Here is a 12,052-nt window from a genome sequence, read left to right as displayed (position 1 = left end):
GTTGGAATCATTCGTGGCCATCAGTAAGTGATTATTGTTTAGAATTTCCAAACTGTGGGGTGCCTCACTGGCTCAGTTGGAAGAGCATGTGACTCTTGATCGCGGGGTTGTGAGTTCGAGCTCCACATGGGGTGTAGATTTTACTTAGATAAAACTTTAAAAAGAAAGCATTTCCAAACTATATTTTCCTATCAGACTTCTTACATTTCACAATACCACCATTCTAGGATCAGCTTTTACTCCCTGATACTGACACTTTTCTAAGGTATATCTTCCTCAAACATGTATTATCTTATCCTTCAAAAACAAAATATCATTACAAGCCTTTGCAGTTTAAATGTGAGTCAGTATTTGTTGTCTGTTTTATATATTTTTAGATCTTTATTTTCATTTTTAAAATCTTTGACATTTTTTTTGCTAAGTTTTATTTGCTTGCCCTGGTTGCTACTACTAATGCAAAGAGAAATATCCAGGGAAGCTTAATTAGACATGCTGAATAGATTGCATTTAGTGTTTAAACGAGAAAGAGAAGGTTGCATTTTCACTTTCCAAAGGATTATACGTGTTTCACATTACTTTCTCACTCATTTTGTTTCACAGCCTTTTTGACTTCGTAAGGGTTCATTTTTAGTAAGTTTTATGATGAGACAGTATCTGAGATCCTGTAAGAACCTATTATGCCTGACCTTCGTCTTCGCTGATCTTCAGTATTGACTCTACCCTCGCTGGGCTGGTATTTTATAGGGTTCGTCTACCATTTTTGTGTGGCATGTGAACCTACTGGAAATCGAAAACTTGATTTTTGTTGCCTGAAGCTAGACATGGAAGACAAGAGCTCTAAGACTCCCCACTCCCCCAAATGGAGATTTTCTTTTTTTTAATTTTTTTTTAACGTTTATTTATTTTTGAGCCAGAGAGAGACAGATAATGAATGGGGGAGGGTCAGAGAGAGGGAGGCACAGAATCTGAAACGGGCTCCAGGCTCTGAGCTGTCAACACAGAGCCCGCCACGGGGCTCGAACTCACGGACTGCGAGATCATGACCTGAGCCGAAGTCGTTCGCTCAACCGACTGAGCCACCCAGGCGCCCCAGATTTTCTTTTTTTTAAATAAAGGTTATGGACTGGAATTGGGCCACTTTATTTTGGGGGATCAAACTCCAACGTATAAAGGCTTTTGTCTTTTTAAGAACGTGTATTAAATATATTGTTTGTGTGTGAGAGAGAAATGGATGGGGAGTGGGGAGGAAAGAGCCGAGAAGAGTGAGATAGAGATGAGGGAGATAGACGGAGGGAGGGAGAATTTAAGCTCCATACCTAAAAGCAAAGTAGAGATTTATGTTCATTTGTCATTTTCCTGACTGATTTTTCCTGGTCGAGCTCATACCCACCCCTTGCTTGTGCTCTCGCTGTAGCGATGTTGTTTATCCCAGGATTGGTGTGTCCATATCAAAGTCAAAGAGATTCCCTATTTAGTTGTCCTTTGGGAAGATGCTATACCATTACTTCTGTGTGCGCAGGGCCTAGCACACTGCATACATCTCTCATGTTCAGTAACTGGCTGTGTGAATCCCATACGGCATTTAAACCTTTCATTTACTTTAATGTCTTTACCTATTTAAGGAAATAAAGGCTTGTTCCCTTTATAGGGTACCAACTATTTAACTAAACATCATTCACTTAGAGGGAGATTATAAGTGAATTCGTTTCTCTAGGGCTGGCTACCATTACCTTACATGAGCACTTTTGTATGGCCATTTTAGGAAAGATCCAAGAGAAAGATGGAGAGCTAAGACCTTGGTGGTAAGAGGGGTACACCATGCATGTGCAAGTCCGTGTCACTTGAGGCTCCAATGACAGAATTGTTAAAAGAGGGAAGAATACAGTGCACTTGCATCTAAATGAGTGTAAGCTGAAAAATGTTTGCTGACTTGAACACCTGGGGTCAAAGCCCCAAACAACTCAGATAAAAAAGAAATAAGTAGAAGTGCCTGGCTTAGTTGGTTAAGGTCCGATTCTTGATTTTGGCTCAGGTCATGATCTCACGGTGTCTGAGATCGAGCCCTACATTGGGCTCTGAGCTGACAGTATGGAGCCTGCTTGGGATTCTTTATCTCCCTCCCCCTCTGCCCCTTCCCTGCATGTGCTCGCTCGCGCGCTCTCTCTCTCTCTCGCTCTCTCTCTCTCTCTCTCTCTCTCTCTCAAAATGAATAAATAAGCTTAAAAAAATACGAAATAAGTAAATATTTACAGAATTGAAATGACAACAACTAAGTGTACTTACTTAACTTTAGGTTTTACTTAACTAATTTACATATTTTATGGTTTGTAAGTAGAAAATAGAAGTGGCCAATTGGTGTAGGAATTTAAATAAACAGTTACATTTCTAAGTGGGTAAATAGAATTCTACTTGATTCAATTATTCAGGCAGGCAGTTAATTTAACAAGGTGTCAAATATCATAATCAGCCAAGGTCAGATTTTCAAAGAAGTGACATTGCAAGTAAATGTTTACATAAACAGTTACATTTTAGGACAGTGAGTTGAAGATAAAATCTTTTTCTGTTGGCTTGATGTAATTTCTAGAATATTGGATATGTTTCTTTCTAAATCCCTTCAGTTTATTGATACCACGATGTAGAGATTTGTTTCTTGGGTTTAAGATTTCATTTTCTGTTCAGATAAAAATATGTCTAGGAAGGGTATATTAGAATTTGTCATTTAACTCTTAATGGTGGAAGTTCATAACATTCTTTCCTAAAAACTATTTATATAGAAAGAAAATAGCAGTATCAAGAAGACTGGGAAGTCAGCCTCTCCCTGTCTATCAAAATTAAAATTGCACTTACCCTTTGACCCAGCAGTCCCTCTTTTGAGAATATGTTGGGGGGGGGCTGTGGAAGCAAGATGCATAGTAATGTTTAGAGAATGTTATCTTCTATGTAGATAAGGGAAGAAATAAAATAAGTGTGATTCTTTTATTTGCATAAAGAAATACTAGCAGGATACATGAGAAATTATTGAACATAGTTATAAGGTTATGCCAAAGAGATGAGGGGGGCGGGTATGGGGGTTATTATACTTGGAGATAGAGAGGAATAAGACTTTTACCTTTATATACTTTTGCATCATTTTGATTTTTGAATCATGTGATTGTATTACCTATTTTTTTTAAAGTTTATTTATTATTTTGAGAGAGAGAGAGAGCATGAGCAGGGGAAGGGCAGAGAGAAAGAATCCCAAGCAGGCTCCACACTGCCAGCACGGAGCCCGATGCAGGGCTTGAACTCAGGAACCGTGAGTAGAGGCCTTTAGCCATTGATGCAGCGGACTGCTAACATGAAGGGACTTTTCTGACATTCTGGCCACATGCCACTCAGTCAGGTTCTCTATGTATCTGTTTTCCTATAGATGCCAGAGGAACAAGCATTCTGTGTTTTGGTGAAAATCATGTATGACTATGGTTTGCGAGATCTCTACAAAAACAACTTTGAAGATCTTCACTGTAAATTCTATCAGTTGGAGAGACTAATGCAGGTAAGTGAAAATTAGGCTTTTGTCACTCAGGGGTTGTTTGAAGTACAGAAAAAGTAATAAAATTGATGAACAATAATGATTCATGGAGGTTTAATGGACTTCTACAGAAAATGTAGACATATTTGGTTTCTGACCACTATCTACATTGGTGTTAATATTTATTTCACCATTTGATCATTTTTATAATAGTCTTCTATTTTAAATATTCAACTTTAATATAGTGAGTTAAGTCAGTGAAGAGATTCCCAACTATTATTTGTAAAGAAATGAAGATGTTAACAGAATAAAGATTGAAATACGTAAGAGCTTTCTCCACCTTAATTAGCACCAGTATCATATTTAGGTCCACATGTACAGAACTCTTTGAAGGGACAGAAAGGTATTGAAAGAGAATAAAAAACTTAAACATTTTAATGTAGAGATGTATTAAAAATTTTTTCTCATATAATGTCCTGATCTCAAACAGTGTTGTTACTGTTTCACAATATGTCTGTGTAAATTTGTATTTAAGAGGAACACATTATTTAATCTGTGTCAGATATGACATAATAAAAAAAATTGTGAGCAAAAGCAAAGTTAATGACTAGTGCTGATAAAAGGAATTACTGAGTAGGTTTGAAATTCCACCTGATGTTGGAAATCTTATATCTGTTTTTTAATGTTTATCTATTAAACATTAACATTAAACACTGAGAGAGATAGAGAATGAGAAAGAGGGAGACCGAGGATCTGAAGCAGACTCTGTGCTGGCAGCAGTGAGCCCACAGTGGGGCTGGAACTCATGAACTGTGAGATCATGACCTGAGCCAAAGTTTGATGCTCAACTCACTAAGCCACCCAGGTGCCCCTGTGCAGTGTGTTTATATGGCTTTCTCTATATGGGGTATTGGGAATCCAAGAAAAATGTGAAGGAAATACATGAATGGATTGAGTCCGTGTTGGATAAAAGTAAAGTTAATCAAGGAGGAAGGTTAGGGGGATGCAGCAGCAGAGATACTGGTAGGAGCTCATTGGCATGACCTGTCAGGAGATCCGTAGGTGTCTAAAGAGGGAGGCGAGGTCAGTAGGAGACCGAAAAACTAAAACAGGGAAGAGAGAGACTTAGCAGTGGAGTTACGGACAACTTTACTAGAAAAGAATGTGGGAGGGTAGAAAACCTTAAACATTAGGAAGAAATGAAATGGGGGAAAGATGTCAAATGAACTGTAAGCACAATGGCGTATAGGCATTGAGGAGAAAAAAGACTGTGTAGAAGAATCTGGTAACTATGGACAGTAAAAGCAATAGACTCTTTTTTAGAGATTTAATCCTTCCAAGTAAATATTTGGGACTTTTCACTTCTTTACCTTTTATTTACAGAAGTTTATGTTTTTTTCTAAGGTCCGTATTCTTAAAAGCTTTAAGAGTCAAATAAGTGTAACTGATAAATGAAGAGCATGTTTGTGGTACTGTGAAGAAAAGCAGACACATTTTTCTGTTAGCGTCTTTCAGTGGTGACCATTTGGACACCCCAATTTAAAGTACCTAATGGGTACATCTGGGTGCTTTTCAAAAAGCATCTGATGTAAGAAGTTAGGCTTTTCTTTTTGTTTTTGTGATCTGTTTATGAAAACAAAATGAACGTGGGCTTTTACGTATCTTTGCTTTTGTCTTTCAGTTAGAGGAATAGCTAGGCTGACACTCTGCACTTTACCTTTCATGCTTTTGACAAGCATTTACTTGTGTAAATTGGAAAAAAAAGGGATCAGGGTGACATAAAGGCATTTTTAGGAGACATCCAATTTCATACATTATACACTTGCACAGTTTCTATAGTTTGCCATTTTTAATGTCAAGGACCTATTGTTTTAAAGTTTGGTTGTGTTTTAGGATTTTCTCAATACTGCACAAATTTACTGGAGTGATACCATAGATCCCAGATGATGCTGATATTAAGTGGTCTCCAAAGAGAAGATAACCTAGGTAGTTAGGCATTGAACCCTGAATGGGGTGTTGGACTTGACTCTGGAGGGATGACATTGATTAGACTACAGGTGTTCTGTCAGAGCAAGCATGTCCCAAGAAACAAGAACAGTCAAGTGAGCAACAGGTGATATTTGTTATTTGTTCATAACAAGTCTGCCTTTATTTTCCTTGATTATCGTGTCCCCAGTGCTCATCTCCTGTCATTGCTTCTGTGTAATTACATAAAATTCAGCAGATGCCATGAAAAATTGAGAGTGGTCATAGAAAGCTTGTCCTAAATTATAGTAGTGGTAGGAAATAAAGCTTCTCAGTCTTCCTTCCCCTCAATTTTCCACTTTGACTTTTTAGGAGCAGTTACCAGACCTGCATACCCATTTTTGTGATCTGCACCTGGAAGCACATATGTACGCGTCCCAGTGGTTTCTCACTCTTTTCACTGCCAAGTTCCCTCTCTGCATGGTCTTCCACATCATTGACTTACTGCTTTGTGAGGTACAGTAACTCCATCTCTCATACCTAAACCAAAGTAGAAAATAGTTTCTAAAGTGGCTACAATTTTTTTTTTACTTTAAGCCATAAATACCATAGAGTTCTATTTGAATTTTTAGTAAAGACTATTTTAGTTGTAATTTTATTACTTGTGAGAAATGAAAATGTTTAAGCATATATAATTTCTTCAAAGTAAGATGAGGTAATTAAATGTGTACAATTAAAATTCATAATAAGCCTTTATTTGTGTAATAATATATTACTAATATAAAGGACCCTTAAAGTTAAATAAATTTAAAATAAAGTGTTTCTAATAGTAATGCAGTTATACTCCAAGAGTGAATATAAATGAAAATTGTACAGTAATTTTAATTTAATTTTAATTTTCTTTTCTATTCTATTCTATTCTATTCTATTCTATTCTATTCTATTCTATTCTATTCTAAATGCCAGTATAGTTAACATACAGTGTTATGTTAGTTTCAGGTATACAATATAATGATTCAGCACTCCAAACAGCACCCAGTGCTTGGGGCACCTGGGTGGCTCCGTTGGTTAAGCGTCAGACTTTGGCTCACAGTTTGTGAGTTCGAGACTTGTATTGGGCTCTGTGCTGACAGCTCAGAGCCTGGAGCCTGTTTCAGAGTCTGTGTCTCCCTCTCTCTCTACCCCTCCCCCACTTGCTCCATGTCTGTCTCTGTCTCTCTCTCTCTCTCTCTCTCTCTCTCTCTCAAAAATAAACATTAAAAAAAAAAGACACCCAGTGCTCATCACAAGTGCACTCCTTAATCCCCATAAACTATTTTACCCATGTCTCTATCGACCTCCCCTTTGGTAACCCTCAGTTTGTCCTCTAATTATATAGTAATTTAATCCTCAATTCATAAGATATTTCTATTGTATATGATGTTTGACACTCCTACCAGGTAACAGTGAAGTGATACTCTAAAGTTTCTACATCATATAGTTTTATTTTCAGGCAGGATATTTCAAAAATCAGCTTGCAAAATATTTTAGGTATCTGTATTTATATATTTTATTGTTTTTATTTCCTTTGGTGGCAAAATTTATTTACTCCTTTTTTTTGAAGCAGGGAGGGGCAGAGAGAAGGGGCGAGAGAGACTCAAGCAGGCCCCGCACCCAGTGTAGAGCCCAGTGCAGGGCTTGATACCACGATCGTGTCTGGAACCGAAGTCAAGAGTCAGATGCTTAACTGACTGAGCCACCCAGGCACCCCATACTTACTTTACTCTTAAAGAAATAAGCAACATTACACACACATACATCATATACTGCCAGTCAACATGTTGGACAGTCTTAGCAGTGATAGGAAAGCTGCTGTAGGAGAATAACTTTTTTATTATTGGGAATATATATGTATATAAATTATACTATCTTAAATTAGAAAGCTAGAGTAATCATGGGGCCCCTGGGTGGCTCTGTCAGTTAAGCGCGACTTCGGCTCAGGTTTGTGAGTTCGAGCCCTGCATTGGGCTCTGTGCTGACAGCTCAGAGCCTGGAGCCTGCTTCCGATTCTGTGTCTCCCTCTCTCTCTGCCCCTCCCCCACTTGTGCTCTGTCTCTCTCTGGCTCTCAAAAATAAATAAACATTAAAAGAAAATTTTTTTTAAAAGAAAGCTAATCAAAAGTATAAACCTAATATAATCTGGACAGTTTTGTATTTCTACGTTACTTTTTATACAGTTTCCTCTTTCTTAAAAGTCTAACCATTTTAATCACCCTGGGGACTAGAAATTTCATTTCAAAAGTAAGATTAAAGAAGATAAAGTACATCAGCTGCACAAAGTAAAACTTAGTTCTAGCCTATCACAGCAGTAACCATTTCATATGCAAGCCACGTTGGGTTCTGCTCTTGGAGGTTCTAGGTAACAGTTGCACAGTACGTGAAAGTTGCAGAGCATTTTGTAAGGGTGTAAGAGTTGTAAACATTTGTAACATATTTTGACAAAGAAAGTTTGAGTGACTTGCTGAAGGTCACAGAATAAGGTCTCCAATTCTGAACACATAAGAGCTAGAGAACCTGACCGATAGCATAGTAACTCTCTGATTTTTTTTTTTACTGATAAATTCATTCCTAAACTGCCTATATAAATATAACCTAAAGGAAGAATGCAGAATTAGAAGCTAAAACTTTATTCAAAGTCAAAATGGTGTGATCACAGTATACACAAATTTAGGCATTTGTACTAAAAATTCTACTTGGCCTGATTATACAAATTGGTGTGGTGAACAGTTCTGACTCTAATTTAGTGCAATACTCTTCGAAAGTAAAAGCCAAATTTATATCTTTGAGTTCTGTGAACTTAAAGTAATACTAAAATTTAGTTTTCATGAGCATTCATAGGTCCTATTTATTTTAATCACCCTGGGGACTAGAAATTTCATACTAAGCTGAGGTTAGTATTTCATGATATTTATTAAAAAATGGGAAAGTGAGGGTATGACCTTTTAACAGTTTTATCTTTATATATTGTAGGAGCTTGCAAAAGTTAATATCATTGCTTCATGTTTTTTGCTGAAAGAGATGATCTAATTTCATACTATATTAGTTCTATACTGTTCATTATAGTAATGAGAAGGAAATTAATATGCTTAATCATACCAGTTAAATTGGATTTCTTGGTCACTTTTGGCAGAATAGTAACACTATCCTTTAGCTCACTAGACTGATGACCTTCTAAAATTGTCTCTATCTCAGTGGTTCCATACCTGACATTGGAGTATCATCCATGGGTCTTCTGGAACCCAGATTCATAATGTCTCGGGAATTTTTTATCTTGAAGATACTGGAATTTCTAATGTCAGTTGCTAAGAAAATTAGCAACATATATGGTAGAGAAATGAAAAGTCGATTTATAAGCCTTCTTATCATTTGCCAACTGTGATTTCTAGTTACAGTGTTTGAAATATCTTAATGCTTATTAAAATTAATAAGTATTATATATATTACTTTACCTCCACTTAAACCTATATTCTGTAGCTGCTTAAGGAAATTGCATAGCTTTCTAAAACATAGAATAGTTTGTAATCACAGGATCATGGTAACCAGGGAAATGAATAATAACATCCCTTAATAGTTCAAAATTTTGTTGGGAACAGTATCAGGATATTCATTTCTTTCCACTAACTCATCTTTGTCAGCGGATTATTTTGCAAAGGAAATTTTTAGGTAAACTTTGATTTCCTGCCTGTCTGTGTTTTTTCTCTTTGCCCCTTTCCTCCTTGTCATTAATAAACTGTTTGTATCAAAGCTCTTCTTTCATATGAGGTAGAGTTTTCTAAAAGAAGAAATGATATAACACAGTCTTAAATAGAATCATCTATAGGTATTGTTTTTGTCCTATTCTCTATTTTTTAGGAAAATGATTTAAATCTTCCTGGGCTATGAATTAATGTTTAGTTACAAATGGAACGCTGAGAAATTTCTCAGATGGAAAAGTTGATTTTTCAAAATTCATCACTCTGACCAAAAAAACCCAAAAGTGTTAATCTGCAGGATTATTTTGCTCAGAGATCCTATTGCAGAGTGAGAAAGACATCAAGCTTGCGACTTTTAGAAAGCTTATCGTCTTGTGTTTTCCTGTGCTAAATGCTTTTAAGGATTTTTTCATTCATCTAGAGGTCAAAAATATGAAGCTAATGTAGTAGAAGAAAATTTAGGAAGAGTGTTAGTAGACTTTGTGCAGTCTCCATTAAAAACTTCTAGTTGTTAATAGTTTATTTAAAGTGTTTATATAAAGCTGAATATATGGTGACTCAGGTTAATTCCCTTATTTAGTGAAGATGATGGCATCAGGATTTTAAACTAGAGTTTGAAAAAAACATTTTATTATATTGAGATGAATGGAACTTTCTATAAATTATCATTTAGCCAATCAATGAAATGAAATTATTGTTTTTAAAAAGAACAAAACCTGGGCGCCTGGGTGGTTCAGTCGGTTAAGTGTCCGACTTCGGCTCAGGTCATGATCTCACAGTCCGTGAGTTCAAGCCCCGTGTTGGGCTCTGTGCTGACAGCTCATAGCCTGGAGCCTGCTTCAGATTCTGTGTCTCCCTCTCTCTCTGACCCTCCCCTGTTCATGCTCTGTCTTTCTGTCTCAAAAATAAATAAACATTAAAAAAAAATTAAAAAAAAGAACAAAACCTTTTATGGTTTATTGTCTGCCTCTATCTGAGGAGATAAGAAAAAGGCTAAAAGTATTAACAGTTATAGTGTAAATATTGTACTGTTAACCCACCGAGAATAGAATAGTGCTTAAAAAAAATGTTTATTTATTTATTTTTGAGAGAGAGAGAGAGAGAGAGAGAGCACAAGCTGGAGAGGGGCAGAGAGAGAGGGACAGACAGGCAGACAGAAACCAAAGCAGGCTCCAGACTCTGAGCTGTCAGCACAGAGTCCTATGTGGGGCTCAAACCCACCAACTGTGAGACCATGACCTGAGCCAAGGTTGGATGCTCAACTGACTAAGCCACCCAGGTGCCCCAGAATAGTGCTTTTTTAAAAGAACTTTTTGTTGAAGTGTAAAAGATTAAAAGAAAATTTGCAAAAATTAGTGAAAACGTGATGATTTTTCATAAAGTGAACGTAACTTGTGTAACAAGCACCCAGATCAAAAAGAAGCAGAATACCGTCTGAATTTCAGAAGCCCTCCTCTCTTTCATTGCCCCTGCCTTCACTACCTCTCTGAAGAGTGAGTTACCACTGTCCTGAGTTCTAACACCATACATTAGTTTTTATTTTGTTTTGAACTTCATTTAAATGGAATACTACAATATGAACTCTTTTGATGGAGGTGTTTCATTCATCACTATGTTTGTGAGATTCATCCATATAGTTGCATCTAGACAGGGTTCATTTGTTCCAATCCATTCTTCCATTGTATTGTTGATGGGCATTTAGGTTGTTTCCACATCAGGGTTCTTGTAAATAGTGTTGCTGTGAACATTCTTCAGCTTTTTTTTTTTTTTTTGATGTTTATTTATTTTTGAGAGACGGAGGGAGCGCGACCGCGCAGGCGCACGTGAGTGGGGGAGGGGCAGAGAGACAGAGGGGACAGAGGATCCGAAGAGGGCTCTGCGCTGACAGCAGCAAGCCCAATGCAGGGCTTGAACTCTTGAACTGTGAGATCCTGACCTGAACTGAAGTCAGGTGCTCAACCGACTGAGCCACCCAGGCGCTCGCCACTTGTCTTTTGGCAAACACCCGAAGGCACTTCTTTGGGTACCTATGTAGGAGTGGGATTGCTGACGTGTATATATGAGGGCTTAGTGGATGCCACTGAGCAGCTCTCCAGAGTATTTGGAACATTACCTTTTGAGTTGTTTTTATTCAGTGAAAGTCTTCCTTGTGATCAAAGGCAGGTGTTTGTTTTGTTTTGTTTTGTTTTGTTTTGTTTTTTTAAGAGGGCAGATCCTAGATCAGATTAGAGTTCATGCATATGGAACAAAATAAAACTCATTTGGTTGAAAACTCACTTGATTTCTGAAGTTGCATACAGATGGGAACTAAGAGCTGGATCTAAGAGCTGAGTCACTTTTTTTTTTAATGTTTTATTTATTTTTGAGAGAGAGAGCGAGCGAGCGAGCACAAGCTGGGTAGGGGCATCGAGAGAGAAACAGAGGATTTGAAGCAGGCTCCATGCCGACAGCAGTGAGTCTGATGTGGGGCTTGAACTCACAGACTGTGAGGTCATGACCTGAGCTGAAGTTGGATGCTTAACTGACGCAGCCACCCAGGTGCCCCGAGTTGAATCACTTTTGTGCTTACATGTAAGAGAAGTTAAGCCAGTGGGAAAAATCCAGCGATGTATTCAGTTACAGAAGAAGCAACATAGAGACAGTTTGACATTGGAGTTTAGATATTTGGCTTTTTAGTTAATCCTTCCTGTATCATTTTGTTTATATTATTTTACCTATATACGTCTCAGTTTTTTTCTCTGTTAAATGATGCTAACAAAACCATCTCCCAGGTTTATTTTAAAGATTGAAATGAGAGTATGAATATAAAGTGCCGGCTATACAGTAAATATCCAGTTAATAATAT

The 12,052-nt window shown here is 37.2% G+C and overlaps 1 protein-coding gene across 7 annotated transcripts in view; it reads left to right on the top strand.

Moving 5' to 3' along the window:
- Positions 1-12,052, top strand: part of RABGAP1L (RAB GTPase activating protein 1 like) — a 755,477-nt gene that overhangs the window by 484,492 nt on the left and 258,933 nt on the right. For all 7 annotated transcript variants that reach the window (XM_027074244.2, XM_027074246.2, XM_027074243.2 and 4 more), the window contains 2 exons: positions 3,410-3,535; positions 5,849-5,992. In XM_027074244.2, the coding sequence (XP_026930045.2) occupies positions 3,410-3,535; positions 5,849-5,992 (270 nt within the window). The remainder of the gene's footprint in view (positions 1-3,409; positions 3,536-5,848; positions 5,993-12,052) is intronic.

The sequence above is a fragment of the Acinonyx jubatus genome, chromosome E4, assembly GCF_027475565.1.
Source record: "Acinonyx jubatus isolate Ajub_Pintada_27869175 chromosome E4, VMU_Ajub_asm_v1.0, whole genome shotgun sequence".
NCBI classification, from domain to species: Eukaryota; Metazoa; Chordata; class Mammalia; order Carnivora; family Felidae; genus Acinonyx; species Acinonyx jubatus.
This window is presented reverse-complemented; position numbering and strand designations above follow the sequence as displayed.